This window comes from Anser cygnoides, chromosome 1 (genome assembly GCF_040182565.1).
Source record: "Anser cygnoides isolate HZ-2024a breed goose chromosome 1, Taihu_goose_T2T_genome, whole genome shotgun sequence".
Classification (NCBI taxonomy): domain Eukaryota; kingdom Metazoa; phylum Chordata; class Aves; order Anseriformes; family Anatidae; genus Anser; species Anser cygnoides.
The window spans coordinates 112,879,855-112,897,085 of NC_089873.1; the positions used below are offsets into that span (position 1 = coordinate 112,879,855).

The following is a 17,231-nucleotide window of genomic DNA, read 5'->3' on the forward strand; positions in this document are numbered from 1 at the left end:
CTTATTTGTTGCAGACTATTTTGTCCCTTGGAGCTGCATATTATACACCTCACTGAACTCCATTATAATCCTAGAAAGGAAAGTTTCTTTCAGGAAGTATGACTATTGTACTATCAGAAATCCCTACAGCACAGCCACGTTCTGTGCTACCAACCCACACGGCCACACCACCAGAGATAAAATCTTTGCTGTGTTGAGTGATGAGCACCAACAGACACAGGCAAACTTCAGTTCTGATGAATTAAAAAACCCCACAGAACTACCAATTTTCTACTATTAGCCCCTCTGCCTTGTAATGCAAGTGAAAAAGAAAAGACAAGGTACCTTTCTTGTTCACATCCTCTTCCGTCATCGCTGACAGGCACAACGTTTTCACGAGCTCATGAAAGCTGTTGTTAGTCAGGCCCTGAGCATCCATGAGGTGAAGCATGATTGAACTGAACAAACAGAGCTCTTCCAAGTGTCCAGCTGTCCCACTGCTGGCCTGACAGATCCGGGTGTAAAACCTGAAGATGTTGTTTCGCAGCATCTCGTCCCCGAGCACCTCCTGCACTACCCCTGGGTGTGGCAGGACGCAGTTCTGTAGCCACCGCAGTGTTAGCAAAACATTTTGCGTATTGAGACTGTGCTCAACCATGGACTTCACGAGCCATTTAGTTACTATGTAAGTGGTCGCACAGTTAAGATTGACTGTTTCATCTGCAAGGTCACCAGATTTGAGGGGCTCCTCCGAATGTTTGGTAGGCATCGCTGGGAAAGCAGGCTCCCAGCGGGCAAATATGGCATTCAGATCATCTCTGCATTTCTCCAGCTCAGAGACTTTTAGCTCTTCAGCAGTGTCATCTTCTCTGTTTGCCTCTTTCTTTTTCCGAGTGTGATGATGTCCGTGAGACGAGGCTTGGGATTTGTTCTTTTCTTTAATATTTTATGTAAGAAGAAAAACAACATCAAAACAGACATCAGGTCCTCCAAAGGACTTTGTACAAAATTATTAGCCTCATTAGCAGCCTGAGCCTATGCAATTCAAAGCAAATGGGCTACAGGCAGCTCCCACTGACTCCCAGGCTGAAACACCTTTCTGAACTGGATTCCCTAACTTGGACACGGACAATAATGAGGCCCTGGCCCAAAGCGAAGCCATGGCAGTATTTCAAAGCTCCACAAGATGCAGTTTTGCCAGCAAGGCTACATTATTTATACCAGGTCGTGAGAAACTCCCAAACAGCTGTTCTTTGTGCTAGCGGAGTCACAGCACATGCCAGCGCACAGAAGGTGATAGCAGCAGTTACACTGCTTTTTAATAACACAGGCTGAAGGAGCAAAGCCTGCTCTCCTCCAACACAGCTGCATCCCGGCTGACTGTGGCTGATAAAGCACTGTCAACCACGGGCGTGTAAATTTTTCCCATCCCAAATGTGCTGAATCTGCAACTAAGTTTTATTTTAAAGCTCCTTCCCTTTTTAAAACTGAATTGCTTTAGGGCTTCCAGAATTATGTTAAAGTTAGAAATCACTAGAATAAAGACCTGAAAATTGGCTTTCCATTCCCATTCCTCCTCCCCCGAGCTGTAACTGATTGACAAAAGTTATTAACACTTCTTTCTGTGAAGTATGCCTCACTTTCATGGTTAGCGTACAGCAACCCCAACAACATTGCTTTTCTTAAATATTTTTAGTACTTACTAAGCAATTCTTTGATTTGGTATTTCTGAGCGAGAGCCTGCACATCATCCTGGAATTGCAGGTCTTTCTCAATGACACTCCACTTATGCAACAGCAGCAAAATCTCTTTGTTCGAGAGAACGCTGTCATTCACTGTGAAGCGACTCATCTCTTTGAAGGCCTCAACAACTGTAGCACGATATCGCAGCACGGAACTGAATGTAGTCAAAAACTGAGCCAGTTTGGATAGATCTAAATTAGTCCTATAAAAATAAAAACAAATAAAATTGTCACGTAGTTTTCTGCATGCTAATTAATAAAATGCAGTAAGTACGGGTTTTTCCTCCTCACAGTCTCTTCCTACAGTTTTCTCCTGCAGTTCTCCACACACATACTTTTGTTTCTCAGGATGCCAGTAATAATTAATTTCATTCCCACAGAATCTCCACTAGTGTCTGGCACACCAGACTGTGCAACATAGCCTTTGCTCTCCTACTTGTAAAAACTAAAGGCATGTGGCACACAAGAAAGAGGCCAGAGGTCTTGGAGCTTCACCTACACTTCTTTATTTTGCACGTATTTTCTAAATTTTGAGGAAATAAAAACAAACATAGATTTCCTAGGCTATGGAAATACTTGTCTGCACGAAGAGCTGCAGGTGTTACTAGGAACACAAACAGAACTGGTCATCTATCCATTTCCTTACAACTCTCCCTGCTGCAGCTGCTGTGCTTTGGCAGCTAAGTTCACTAAATCTGGAGAGAAAAGACTGACCCCTTCTTAACATTGTTGTGTGGAACTTTGCACAATTTCTCCTTGTACAATTTGCAGGCACAGTTCAGAAACTGAAGGGGAGAAAAAGCATTAAACTATCCAGAGATCAAGAAGTTCTTCTAGCCTTAATAAATTTCAAACTGCACAGGGGATGACAAGCAAATTGATTGAAAAACAGAAACAAAACAAAGCAAACAAAAAAACTCACCTAATGTGTTTGACCAATGTTATCAAAACGTACAGAAATTCATTTACAAGCTGAATAGGAAGAAACTTCCTCTTCTCCTGGGATTTTTTCTTGCTTTCCCTATTGCCTCCTACATTTGTGAGCCACAGAGTATGGATTAAGGAAATGATTTTATTTAGCGGCTTGTTTTCCAGAAACCTGAAACAAAGAAAAAAACAAACATCCATTAGGAAGACAGATCCTAACCAGGAACCAGTCCGTCTCCTGAAGGGGGCCATGTTCTGGTGCACACGTGGAGCTGTGAACGGCAGTAGCTGCCTCACAGCCAGGACCCCATCAGGGCAGGGAGTGCACCCACCTGAAGCCCCAGGCACTTGAAGGCCCAGTTACTGCCCCTCCTCAGACATGGAAAGCCCCCAGCCCCTCCTCCTGCCACACTGCACATGGGGAAACACAGCCGTGTATCACAGCCCCCGCACAAGACTGGTGATTTCTTACTTGCATCTGTCGTTACCTAGTTCTGCCAAGCAATCCATTAACTTGCAGCCATTGCCACCATTTCTTTAAAGAAATTACTGTTCAAGACAACTCTAAGTAATAATAGCAATGCTTACTGCACAGTACCAGGAGCCACATTTATTAAGGAGGAAAAATAGAAAAAAGTGATCACATTTTTGTACAGAGGATGCAAGAATAGTATTCCAAAGTACAACCACAAATTAAGCAGTGGGTGCCAAAGAGGCCCCAAATCCAGACTTTTTCACTTCCAAATGTACCAAATTGTACCAAAGAGAGGTGCAAAACAGCAGGACAGGACTCGTCCCCAGCACCAGTTCCTGGGAACTGTATGCACTGTCCTGTTTCCATTGTGGGGTGCTCACTCAGGACTTGGTCAGGCTGATCACAACACAGATGATCCTGACACCTTGCGTGAACCTGCCAGGAAAATCTATGCAAAAAAAGACTGTGTGTGCATGCATGCACATGCGTACACGTATTGCAAGGGAGAGGCAAGTGGAGGAGGAAGGCATGGGAGGAGGAATGTTATAGCAAGCTCAAATTCCCTGTCATGCCAAGTACTTTGTCAGAGGTCCTGCAACAGGACATGAAGTGTGGGTATTAGAAATGAAAGATTCGTGTAAGCAAAAAATTTTTTTTTCCCTAATTTTTTATAATGCCCTAAGTGCCAAATATCACAACCACCATCAGGCCATTTTTGTACCTGTCACCCCTTGCTTTTATACTCAGTTGCATAATTATCTCCTGCGTGTAAACAATGGAATTGTTCTCGTTTCACCAATATTTCCCTAGTTACCTTTTCTCCAAGATATGCAGTATCCAGGTTAGGAGGCTGTGGTCTTGTATGAGCTCATAAGCAGCTTTGGTGACATGGGCAGCATTTTGTAGTATCTCCAGAATATGATTCTGAAACAGAAAATATAATTTGTTCTTTTACGAAATCAGAATATAGTCAAGATCTAATTATTATCAATCTCTGAGAAGTATACAATTAGCAATCTGGCTGGTATCCGGGATCTAATCAACTTAAAGTTAAAATGTATTTCCAAAACATCACGTGTTCTTAGTAACCTCAGGGAACAAAAGACATTCTCTTTTTAAGGCTTCATGCCCACAGACATTACTCTTAAAAAAAGGAAGTCTTTAGGAGCAAGACAGCCTTCTCTCTGTCCAAGGTTCTCATACCTAACCGAGATACTCTTAACACACTGGATTTCTCAGGGTGGATGTCTTTGAACGTTAGAGCTGCTTTCTTGTGAACTTTCTTCCAACTAAAGCTAGGTAACTTGCTAGTTAGGGAATAAGCAGACCTAAATAAGCAAAGACCCTGACCATATGAGCAAAACTGAAGCCGCTGCAGTATTTTTTTTAATGAAGAAATAGAAGTAAGACTGTACAGCCAATCCATCAGCTGATGAAGGTGACTGAAGTTCCATGATGGCAGGGATCTGTTCTAATTTCAGGGGCCAAGGATGTGACTGATTTAGACAAAAGTAGGCTTTTCCCTCCCCAGCACATACAAAATCAACAAGGAACAGATTTTCAAGAGGGAAAGGGAAGAGTCAACTGCTCCTTTCTGCTTCGCATTTGGTTAAGATATCTTAACGGTGCAAATTATTATTTTTTTTTAAATATATATTCTTACCTGGGAGCCTTCATCACACAAGGGACTGTTGAAAAAGGAAAGAATGACATGGAAAATCCTCTGGTAGTCATAAAGCTGGTAGCAATGCTTATCACGCAGCCCTTCTCCAAGAAGTCTGAGAACCCATTCACGTTCTATTTTGTGCTGGAAGCCATAATAAAAATAGTACCATCAGACATTTAAAATATCTGCTCAGAAAGCACAACAAACTGGTCCCCTGGGAATGCCAGCACAGTCCTCACAGCTTCTTATGGACTTCTCAACCTTTATCAGTATCAAATTTAATCAATAACACCATCCATCAACAACAGTTACTCTACAGCCCAAATTATGTACTGACAGTGGAACTTGAAAAGTTCCTAAAAAGTTCCTAAACTAAAACTGAAAAGTTTCTCAAATACCTCCATTGAATTCAACTGTAATAATCTGAACTCAAATATGAATTAAGTTAGCTAGGACAGGACATTCTGCTTGTTCTGCTATACAGTACACAGCACAATTCATGATTTCATTATCTGCTGTTATTAAAAAAAAAAAACAACAAAGAAACAGAAATAATACTTACTCAAATATAAAACAAAACTAAGAACTCAACAATTAGCTTCCTTTAATTAACTAATTATGGAAGAATAAAATTTGTTTGCATTTTTATAGCTTTTTTCTATCATTTTCAGAAGAATTAGTGGACACCCACAATGGGATTTGTATTACCTCAAAATCAAAACTGTAGAAAAGCTGAAAAAACCCTGGTACTTTCCTCAGGTCCAAATACTGGTGTGACAGAAGGAATCTGTTTATCTTTGTATACATGTGCTCCTCTGTGAAGAGAAACAATGGTTACTGAGGAGGAGGACAATGTTCCCAATACACAACCACGCATAAAAATAAATGGAACCTGTATTTGCCAGTTTTTCAGCTAGCTGTCAGAACAGCACACTAATTACAGCGAGGAGGCCTCGTGCTCTAAGGCTGATTTTATTGTTGGCCATCCTACTTCTTCTCTTCCCCCAAACCTAAGTTCATTCAGAATGTGCACAAAGCAGGTTCTAAGATAAATAGTCAACACAGCTCGGTTTTCAGCAAATCCAGTGTTACTTTAATGACAAAACAGAAGCCTGCTGCAAAGCTAGAGGCAAAGCTCTCCATGTTTCAAGCTTAAGATTTCACACCGGGCAATCACCTTTTTCAATCTACATAAACACACCGGTACAAAAATCCCACACCTTTCTCGTGAAATACCAGAATCCCTCCAACTTCACATATTTGACACAAAGCACTGTCAAGGGCAGGTGGGAGCAACTAGCACTACACTTGTCCCTGGTAAACATCCATCCAAGCAGTGGATAGCAGAAGTGCTTTCTCCTGTGCCAGCCACAAGGTCTCACGAGGGAGCGAGGCATCTGCTCAGCCCAGACCCGGGATGCTGCACTGTGTAGGTTTGGCTCCACGTGCAGACCCCTAGGGCACAACTTGAGCTGGGCAGAGTACTTGGAGGGGAAATTCAAACACAGAACCATTTTTTTCAGAGCTGCCATTTGGCGATTCCACAGGGCAAAACAGGCACCCCAGCAGAGACTGCCTTATGGGCACGTTCAATCCAGTCCCATTCACAGTCACCTCCCAGCTGTGGTATCAGCTCTACTCATGAAATATGAAAATACCACAAGGAAAGCGTTACTGCACAAGTGAGAGTTATAAACACGTGCCACAGCAATGCTTCATAGACAAATGGTGTTTAAAGGCCAGGATTTTAGGTGTGGTTACCCATACAAACCACACAGAGAGCTTGTTATGTGGCATATAAAGCAAGGCAGGAGGACGAGAAACAATGGCCATATGTTAAAACAAGACAGTTTCAGCCTAGACATCAGGAAAACCTTTTTCCCACGTAAGGACAGAAAGACAGTGGAACAGGTTGCCCAGACGGGTGGTGTAGTCTCCCTCTCACTCTTGCAGGCTGCCTACAATCAGTCTGGAGGACTGGATGTTTTCTAGGATAAAGCCCTGAGCTAAAAGGTCTGTCCTCGAAGTCAGCACTGCGCTTGGCAGTGTCTAGATAAACACCTTGCAAGGTCCCTTGCAACCCTGATGCTGTGATTCTCCTTTGCAACAGTGGCTTGCACGGTTCCGTGTCTATGGGCAGAAGGATACTCGGGGCCAGCCTACTCTGATCTGCTGAACTGGGCCCACAGAGTTTCACTCATCTATTCCTCCCACCACCCCCACCCCAAAATTACAAGGAGGTGGGGACGTCATCCCTAACGGATCAGCCTGCTTCTGTGCACAACAAAATGGCACTTCCCATTTCTCCAGGTAGGCAGTCTACACAAGCACTGAAAGGTTTTCTTTGAAATACAGGAAAGCATGCTTTATGGCTGCTGCGACTCTCACAACTACCTCGGTCTCCAGGACATTATTCCATGCACATCCACTCTCTCCTCTTTAACATGCCCCAAGTTCAACATGCACAGCAGATTACAGTACCTGGCTTCAGCATCTGCTGTGCCACACGAGCAATGTAGAGGGTTAAAGAGAAGGTAAATCTCAGGTTCTGCTGCCGGATTCCATTTTGCACAGCATCCATGAGGTACAGCAACTGCAGCACAAGAACCCGGGGGAGAAAAGCTTGAACCATCATCCAAACAAATACAACAGGTGAGTGTGAATACATAAATAAGCTTCTGGGATATTTCATAGGCCACATTCAAATATCAATTCCATTGGGATTCCCATTCCTACAAGTAAAAGCCATAAGAATTTCTAAGACATTTTTCCCCTTTTTTTTCCACCCATTGATTACAGAAGGAGCAAACACAAAGTGAAAGATGATAAACAGCAAGATAGAGGATAAAATGCTTCTTTTGGCTCTTTTATCACGTGCAGGTAGACAGATGAGCAAGGCAGCACCTCTCCTGTAAGCGGCCATGACATAAAATGTCCAACTGACAAACAATCAACTGAGTTCAGACTCACCTGCCTCTGTTCTCGGAAACGAGCCCCTTCCAGATGAGAACGAAAAGAAGCCAAAACAAAATATGCTGCTGCTCTCATGTTGGCATCATAGCTGCTAAGTGCAGCCACTGTCAGACCCAGGGCATTGACTTCGACAAACTTGTGACATGCCACTACACACTCTGTGGGAGAAGAGGGGGAAAAAAGAGAAACATCCAGCACATCATGCTTACATGTCACAGGGCATGTAACAGCACTGTGATCCTTAACAAGACTTCTACTCATAAATGCCAATTTCTAGATCTACCCTTACAAACTATTACTTCACCACAGCTGCAGAAGCTGAAGGCACCTTCAGCTAACAAAGGCATTCTGCAAATCACTCAGTAAGATTTCTTTATCCAAGCTGAAATTAAGGTGGTTACTCTCATTTATCTGAGACAGATACAAGTCTGCCTGGAAAAGTTAGGAGTAAATTCTGTGAACACATCACACATCTCACTGTTTTGGGAAAGCTAAGTGCAAGAAAGAACAAGGAAAATTCTCTTCTTCAGCCATTTTCTGGGCATTTGATAAGTCTGTGCCTGAAAGATAGATCAGCACAGTCAATGGAAAACCTACCCGCATTAAAGAGCTTCTGTAATGAAATGGGCAGAAGAATAATACCTAAATAAGCCATTAGCCACAATAAAAATCAGGAACTGTGATCATGGAAGCATGAGCAATTCTGCTTTAAGGCACGTTCCTACTAAAGTACTAAGCTGTACCCCTATGTCCTTCTAAGACAGAAAAAAATCCAGCAATGAACAGTAAGCAGCCAAACAGAAAACACACCCTTGAATCTAACATTTATCTTCCATAGAGCTTTGTCATCAGGATATAGAGTTTCTTATTTAAAGGCTGTGTGTTTTGAGGAGCCCGTGCCGCTTCTGCTCACTGATGGCTAGAAATGACTTGATGTAAAACCTCCAGATTATCTCCTGCACTACTACCCAGCATATGCCATTCACCAGTAATGGAACAGAATGGCACCTCACTTGTATTTTGCCAGCTCAAGTGAAAATGTATTGAGGTTCTGAGTTTGGCAATAATATTCATGCATTTTCTTGCAATTCACACTGAAGACCAAGAGGAAGTTTTGGAGAAATAAACATTCCTATTTAAGAGGCTCTAGCCTTACAGACAAGTGACTATATTTGGTCCTCTGATTTACTTCCCGATCACTACACACGTATGCCTAATACATTTAAAAAATATATATTAAAAATAAAATAAATTAAATTACAGATTATTTATGCCCCCGCACCAGCAGCTGGGCTGTTTCTCTCATCCTGTCCTCTGCTGCCAGAACTCCTACTTCTCCCTCTGCCTGGCAGTTTCACACCCAGCTCCACTAGTTACGGGACAGGTCTCCGCCTCCCTGCGCTGCCTCCCACCACCCAGCCCACTTCTACAAGGCCAATGCAAAAGCATCACTGAATTGCAGTACCAGGGCTTTTCAGTAAGTGGTTTTAACAGTTATTCCAGTGCTAGGAATTACTGTACACTTCCCTACGCCACTCCTCACCATAGCACATCAACTTTAACTGGCGTAGTTCAAAGCACCTCAGCCATTCTCCTAGTGAGCAAAAAGATGCCTCGTTTGTTAGGATGGCACGCCTCTCATCTCACCAGAGCTTGTACAGACCTCCCTCTACTTTCAGGAACTGGGCAAGGACACCACCTGACCGCCAAAAGAAGTGTGTAACAACATGTAGATGGAAAACGCGAATAATTTTATGCAGTGATATCACAGAGAAATCCAAGGTCCTTATTACAGCAGTAAAGTTCAAGCTGGTCACAGAGAGATTTATTTAGAAGTTTCTTCCACTGCAAACATGCAGTGGAAATATTTTCCATCCAGCTGACCTTGGAGAGAGTGTTCAAAAACTAACTAAGCTAAAATAACAAGCTATTATTAAAAAAAAAAAAAGAAGCTAATTCTATGTCTGTTTAAAGTACCTTGAGAATCACGATGGAAAAGCTTTCCACAAGATGCTTATCAGAGCTAAAGTTAGACAGAACTTGCTATCTGCCCAACTCCAGGCTTAGTTTTTACTCAGTGAGCATTAAACGCTGTGCAGTAAGTCTGTGTTTATAAGTTCAGCAGTTATATAACATCTGTGCACGACACTGTGCTGCCAGTACAAAGAGCAAATAAATAAAGAATTGGGAATTCCAAAAGCAGCTGACATGGTTTAGGAGCGCCACGGGACTCCAGCTCATAAATCATTTGTGCCCTCTAAAAATGCCCCTCTTAGGGCACAGACTCTCACTGGGCGTGGAGTGATTTAGAGAAATGTTTTTCCCCACCCCAGTTTACCACCCAGCCTACGCTGAGGGCTAAGGCTAAGGGCTCCACCTGCACGAGCTCCCTCAGCCCTGCTGCTGCTGCTTTGCGGCCGTCCTCGCCGGGTGACTGTACCACTGACAGGTCACCTCATCCCTGCCACCAGTTAGGGTGGTGGCCTCCAGAGGGTGGGTGACAGCGTCATGTGCATTTTCAGCTATTACACCTAGGTCCAAGACAGAGTGGCTTGCTCACGCTCTTCATCACTAACAATCCCAAATCCAGCATTAACTGGATTGCCTAAGATCCACCCTACTGCAAAATACCTCATAGCTTTGGTATTTTTTCCTCACTAAATTAGAACATGAAATTATAAAGAGCAGATTGCAACTATACCTAAATAAAGGCTAAGAACACACAAAGCAGGTACTGTACTGTAAGGGTCTAGGTGAACAAAGTACGACTCAGTGTGATTTTACTGAAAGAGTTATCAGCCTGCTAATTGCTCATGATGTTATTGTTGTGGAAAGCAAAATCCAGTTTAACTACACAGTGGTTAACCACAATCAACACAGGGAGGGAGCTGGTTAGGAAATTCCTTATAGTTGCCTCACTTTGATCTTTAAATGCCCTCCAAACAGGCAGCTGCATGTGAACAACAGCAGGGGTATCCATATGCACAGCAGTCATGTCAAACAAGGAAAGTGAGGGTAAGCAAGCGGTTTTCAAGCACCATATAGATTCTATCAGACCTTTTAAAGATAATGAGCACAGGCATATTCATGATACACAGTGGCCCCACACATCTGCCTGATGGAAAATGAATTGGCTGAAGTTTCCCTGTAACATAAGCACAGCTTGTATCAGGTCACACCTCCAGTCATTTCTGTCAGTCTCCCTCACAGAAACTGACTCCCTTGCAGAAAGTCTCTCTGGTTAAGGAACAACCTCACCCTTCCTCAGTAAGGGCAGCTTCCACCTTATGCCCAGAGCGCTTCTCTGAACACTGCAGGGCATGTTTTCCAACCTGTCTTGTCTCTGCCCAACTCCCATTGAGAAAACGGCTGAAAGTAGGTGATTATTGCTCCTGACAATTCAACCACAAGGCAGCCCCAGATCAGAGCAGGCTTACCACTGCAGGTGGGGCACCGTGTGTATCTGCAGAAGGTACCAACCCGCCAATGCCCTTTTTGCTCACCATGTTTCTGTGACACCATAGCTGATGCAGGAAACAGCTCTACACAAGCACCAGAAAATATACAACCTTCCAGAAGAGAATATTCTCTACCGGTCCCTTTTTATGCTATTTTATAATTGTACTGTGCTGTTCTTTGTGCTATACTGAATGATAAGAGAATATAAATCTTTGTCTATTTTTTAAACTCTCCTAAGCTGTTTTTAGTTCCAGTTTAAAAATCCCTCTCATCATATTAAGCAGATCACTCCCTCTACACAGGGTTAGCCATCTACATTTGAAAGAGTTATGAAGGAACACCTAGTCTTCTGGACGAGGACTGCTTGGTGGGTATGCTGTACCTACCTAAGTACCTAAGTCCCACTAGAAAGGTAACACTATTTAGGAAACTGCTTTTTTTTTTTTTTTAAAAAAAAAAAAGACTTTAACAGTAATTATGTCTAGTTACTTTTTAAGCCATTCTGAAAATCACAATGCAATTCAGTAGGTGGTTAAAGGATGTATATATTTTGTCTCTCCAAAGCAAGGCACATGATTTCTTTGAAGTATTATCCCTTAGACTTTGAATAACAGAGCTACAGATGGAGCCATGCAGCTCCCACAGCAGAGTAAAAATAATTAAATAAAATGTCAAAGAGGAGCATTTACTTTACCTGGTCGGGTCAATTCACTGAAGAGCTGAAGTAGAAAACAAGGATCATAGAAGTCATCGAGATTCTTGACACTTTCATCTCTATACAGTGATTCTTCCACTTCCTGCAACCAAATCCAAACCAAGATTGTGTAAGGAATGACACTGATTTCCAGTGCTTGGTTTCAAACTGCCCCAAGCACTTCATCCCGTTATACAGCAGCAGATACTAAACCTTGTAAAATCTAATGCAACACAGACCAAGATACACTTCAGTTTATACTTCGGCTTTCACCATCAAGGTTCCAAAACTGACAGAAAAGATATAGAAGGGTGTTACCAAACTATATGAAAGACTAAAAAGACCACTATCAGCAAATCCTTGCACAGTCAAATTTAATGACTGTTTAGAAGTCAAATTCTGGTTTCATTTATACACGGCAATCTTTGTAATGCTGCACAATCACACCTACAGACAAGGTGTGGCCCATTCACTTATTTTTCAAATGAGTTGCAATATATGTTTCATTTCAGGCAAAAAGAAAACACATTCAGCAAAGTGCTCCTAACGAATTAATTTAGGTTTTTTTTTAGTCTTATTAATTTAAATGCCACTCCTGATGCAAACAAATTGCAAGATATTAAATGAATGCAAAAAAGAAAGGACTAACTTAAAGGTTCTTTTTCTACAACAAAAGGAGGTAATTCAGCAGACTGAACCACAGCACCTCTGATGGCAGAAGATGGCGATGCTGAGGGAAAGACAGAACTGTCTTCATCATCTTTTCTCGATCGAGCAGACACAGAATCTCCTCCATGGTTGGCTGCTGCCATAGTGACTTCCCTAGACTCTTGCAAGTCTTGTGATGCTCCACAGCGGCTGGACCCCATAGCAGGTTTCTTAAACAATTGTTAAAAGTAAAGGCATTAGTCAACAGACTGATTGCAGTGAGCAAAAAGCAATTACAGAGGCTATAAATTAGTATTTAAATTTTCCCTTCACTTGTACTCATTAACATGTGGGAACTTGAAACCAGAACCAGTTTCCCTGGCAACACCTTTTTCATCCATCTCAAAGCTTTTCAAATTCAGTCTGAGCGTGTCTCATTAACTATTTCCTAACCTATTAATCCAAGTCAGAACTTATGTTCTCACAAAAAGAGGCTTTTTTACTTACCAGCATTTATAGCTTAAATATGATAGCAGCTGCATGAAAATACAGTGAAAAAGATCTGGTCAGGGAAGGTTGTCTCAAACACAACTTACATTTCAAACCAGCATGACAGTGCTTCAATAAAACAAAACTCTTTACTCTCCTCCTCTGAATTGCCCCTTAAATCCCACTTATTTCGCTATTGTGATTAAAGTGCTATTGACGTTGTCATTTACTACATGGGTACTGCCAACAGCGTGCTTCTCTGTCAGCAAGGAAACCAGAGGGATGGATATTAGGCTTCTTATCACCCAGAACCTGAAGGCTCCCATCTGTAACACAAGTTGGGCTCTGCTGGGTATTCACTTTTCCTGAATGTGCTCTATAGTCAAACACTTCAGTGCTGGGATCGGGTCTAGCCAAGTGTCTGGCTACCAATTCACTTCAGGGTACAAGTACAAAATTGGTTCTCCTTTAAAAAGGCTAGAAAAGTTTTGGGCCCTTATTACCTCTGAAAATAGTCTCCTCCTATCTTAACACCCTCCCAATTGCAAACACTTTCAGTGAAGATTTATGCAGCACGCAGCTATTGCCAAAGTCCTTACTTCTGGAAGCCACTTCAATTCCCTGCTAACGAGACCCTTCATGTACTCATAGGCTGCAAGGATCATCTATATTCTCAGCCAAAGCTAAGGAAGGAAATTATGTTTCTAATTCAGAGTCCTGTCCTGCTCCAGCTGTCAGAGTTTGTAGGAGCTCTGCAGCAAAGCAGAGCATCAGCATGTAAGAACTAACTGCAACTGACTTCCCTGTAGACTGATCATGCAGAGGGCCTGAACAGTTTTTTTATACAAGATGTGATCCTCCCTTATGAAGCACAAAGGTGTATTCCAAGACTGCACAATAATGAGAGCTACAGTCCAGACTAGTGTTAGACAAGGCATTCATACCATGCTGGTAGCCCAAATCTAACTACAGATGTTAATGCAAGAGCTTACACACTCCTCCACTGGCATATTCCCCCCCTCTCCAGCAAAGCACCATAACAGAATGCTGTGCACACAAGGGCAAGAGCATCGAAAAGGGCAATGGTTGTGCTGAGTAGCAAATCCTGTATCCCAAGAGAACAGGGAAGGAGCTCTACGTTAACACCTTCTGTTTTGACCTTTGCTTGTGATGAAATCCCCACAGTAGGCTCTTACTATGGTGACAGGGGCACTACTGAAATTCAAATCCCATCACTGGCCCTGCAGACACCCACACACTGATCCCTTTGTCCAGAAGGCTGGGCAACATAGGTTTTACTTTTTATCTGTCTGTAGGAAAAATGTTTCCAAAAGCAATGTTCACCTCCAGGTGAATTCACCTTGCTCACTGTTTATCTCAGTTAAAAATAAGACCCTGGAAAAATGCCAATTCTGAGGCTGCTCATTTGCATATAATTAGTCAAACAAAGGAAGGTGGTCAACTCACCCGGACTTTATGAGACTTTGATTATTCTTCTCATATAACTGAAGCAGTAGCAGTATCTTCTGATCTAAGAAAAAAAAAACAAAAAACAAACAAAAAAAAGATATCCAAAGTCAGTCATCTATGAAGATGAAAAACAGATCTGGTAGGAAATACCTTTCCCAGGCTGACATACCTACAGTACTCAGCGTAGCCCCGTAGGCCCCCAACAACACGGCAAGGTGACTGCTCTCACAGACAGAAGGGCTCAGTTTCACAACTGTCAGCAGTATATCCACCAAGGCCTCTGAAGTAAACACACACAGGCTTAGGTTTGTTGCTCCCTCAGTTAGATGGTTTGCATATAAATACACACACACACACACGCTCTCTAAATATATGTGCACACACAATTATGCATTTCAGATAAAGATCTAGCTCTATAAACAGCAAAAAAAAAAAATCATTTCCATGACTACACCAGAGGATGATTAGGAGGCATTTAATCCAAGGCAAAAAACATATTTTGAAGAAGTTAAAACAGTATTTCCAAGACGAACAAACAAATGCTATTTCCCCCAGTATCTACAGGAACATAAAATAATCAAAACAAAACAGATCATAAAGACAAGGGCCTAAACGAACATGCTCTTGACACCAAGTTTCTTAATTACTGAAGTTAGCCTCAAATAATCCACCTTGTTGCTCTACATAAATGCATTCAGATGGTAAAACACATACAGCACGCAGCAAAATCTATTAATTATTTTTAATTTCAACTATATTTGTCACTTCACAAGAGCTTTTTGTCTCTTCAGGTGATCTAGAACTTTAAAGTTGTTTACCTGTTGCTCACTGATATACACAAAATTTATCAAGATGCTGCCCTGAGAATTGCCTACCCTTATACAGATCCTTCAATCACTGAATCACAAAGTGCTGTACAGTGGAAGAAACTGAGGTGTATGTAGGTCAAATGCCTGGTCCAAGGTCAGGCAGTACTTCAGTTGGTAGAGACAAAGAAACAAAGCAAATTCTATGCAGGGACTAGGACCCAATTTACATTGCTCGTGGAAAGACAGTGCAAACTTTCACGAGGAACATAAAATATACATGGATTAAATTGACATTTTAGGTGTAACTTGCAAAATGAACTTAAAACTTTGTGTTAACCTATTTTAAAATGAGGTCTTCTGTCACACGTTTCTAACGGAACCTGTAAGCACTTTAGTGATCTTACACTAACAGCTTGACAGAAACCAGAAGAATCAATTCAAGATTTCAACAGGATTAAAAAAAAACAACACCTTAGCAGTAGTTTTATAAAATGTAAGTGTTGTATGTGTTTAAAACTGGCAGCTACAAAATAGAGGTAGGATTTAAAACTAAACGCTAATATTCTGCAATTGTTTAATAGCTCTGCAAATATATGTAGGTGGATAGGTTACTGGATGGGTAGAATATAATGTGAGAAAGACAAGATTACTAAATATAGTTAAAGGGAAGGAAGAAATATAAAAAAAAAGATACCTCTTGTCTGGATGTTCGTGCCATCTTCTTCTCTTGACCTTAGCATGGCTGACAAAAATAGAGAGTGCTGCGTGACCATCATGTGAAGTTTGGAGAGCTTGACTAATCTCTGACTAAGTGAGGATTCTTTCTTGTATAATAACTGAATAGCAATGTTCAAGACTTTCAAAAATGCTTCATCTCTGTAGCGGTACCTTTAGAAGCAAAGATCACAGAACAGTCATACCCCAACCAAAAGGAAAGCTGCTTGGAAAAAAAAAAAGTTTAAGAACTGGTAACTTTGCAAAGAAAGCGAACTTACTAAAACCAAACCGAACTTTTAAAAAATGAAAATATGTACATCTTCCCCTTAGCCATTTTGAATGAATTCTTTTGATGCAATACTGGTATCTTATTTATCAAAAAGAAACAGGATCAGGACACAGTCACACTTGTAGCTGCAATGAGCTTAACAAGGAATGAAAAATTTTCAGACTAACCCTTCAGACAGCAACCCTTCATATTAACACTTCTACCTACACAGAAGTTAAGATTATCCTGAACTACCCACTTCCTTTGACTTCTTTTATTTAAATGGTTCACATTTAAAGTGAAAGATCGGATTCTGTTTTCATATGAATTCAATTCAAGAAATACCTCAAACAAAAAGGAGTTATATAGACATAAAGCTTCTTCATGCCAGATGAAAAGAAACCGGTCCAACTATCCAGTTAGCCATCTCAGTTACACAAACCAGAGCACAAAACACAAATCTGCCTGCAGCTGTGCAGGTTCAGGCTCCCACCAGGACAGTGGATGTGGCATAAAAGCTCAACCTGAGAAGCAAGGAGCACCAAATTTGGGTGAATTCAAGGGAGACAGGACATTTCCAATATAATGCAGGACAAGGCCAAGTAAACAGAACAGCATCTTTGGTGCCTCTTGAAACTACTTACTTGAGTCCCGTCTTCACAAGGTTGTACCAGTCATCTGGGTCCACTTCTTCAACAAACCGCTGTGCGTGCAGAATGCAAAAAAGACATTTACATTTAGCATACAGAATTTCTACAGAACATCGAGACCAGCAATTTCTGTTCCACAAACACACTAAAAACAGGCAAGCCAAACACTTAGGTGGGACAATCGGAAGGGAAGAAAACCCTTGGACACAATAATCCTACCTCCTGGTTCAAATGAAACTGCAAGTCTTATTTTGCTGGGCCTGGG

General features: G+C 41.7%; 1 protein-coding gene across 1 annotated transcript in view; it reads right to left on the minus strand.

Moving 5' to 3' along the window:
• Nucleotides 1–17,231, minus strand: part of URB1 (URB1 ribosome biogenesis homolog) — a 49,063-nt gene that overhangs the window by 1,503 nt on the left and 30,329 nt on the right. The window contains exons 25-38 of the mRNA XM_048071480.2: nt 16,961–17,019; nt 16,026–16,219; nt 14,692–14,802; nt 14,520–14,583; nt 12,622–12,793; nt 11,916–12,018; nt 7,760–7,920; nt 7,271–7,382; nt 5,498–5,604; nt 4,787–4,930; nt 3,938–4,047; nt 2,644–2,820; nt 1,683–1,924; nt 325–915 (exon numbers count right to left, since the gene is read on the minus strand). Coding sequence (XP_047927437.2) covers nt 325–915; nt 1,683–1,924; nt 2,644–2,820; nt 3,938–4,047; nt 4,787–4,930; nt 5,498–5,604; nt 7,271–7,382; nt 7,760–7,920; nt 11,916–12,018; nt 12,622–12,793; nt 14,520–14,583; nt 14,692–14,802; nt 16,026–16,219; nt 16,961–17,019 — 2,347 coding nt within the window. The remainder of the gene's footprint in view (nt 1–324; nt 916–1,682; nt 1,925–2,643; nt 2,821–3,937; nt 4,048–4,786; nt 4,931–5,497; nt 5,605–7,270; nt 7,383–7,759; nt 7,921–11,915; nt 12,019–12,621; nt 12,794–14,519; nt 14,584–14,691; nt 14,803–16,025; nt 16,220–16,960; nt 17,020–17,231) is intronic.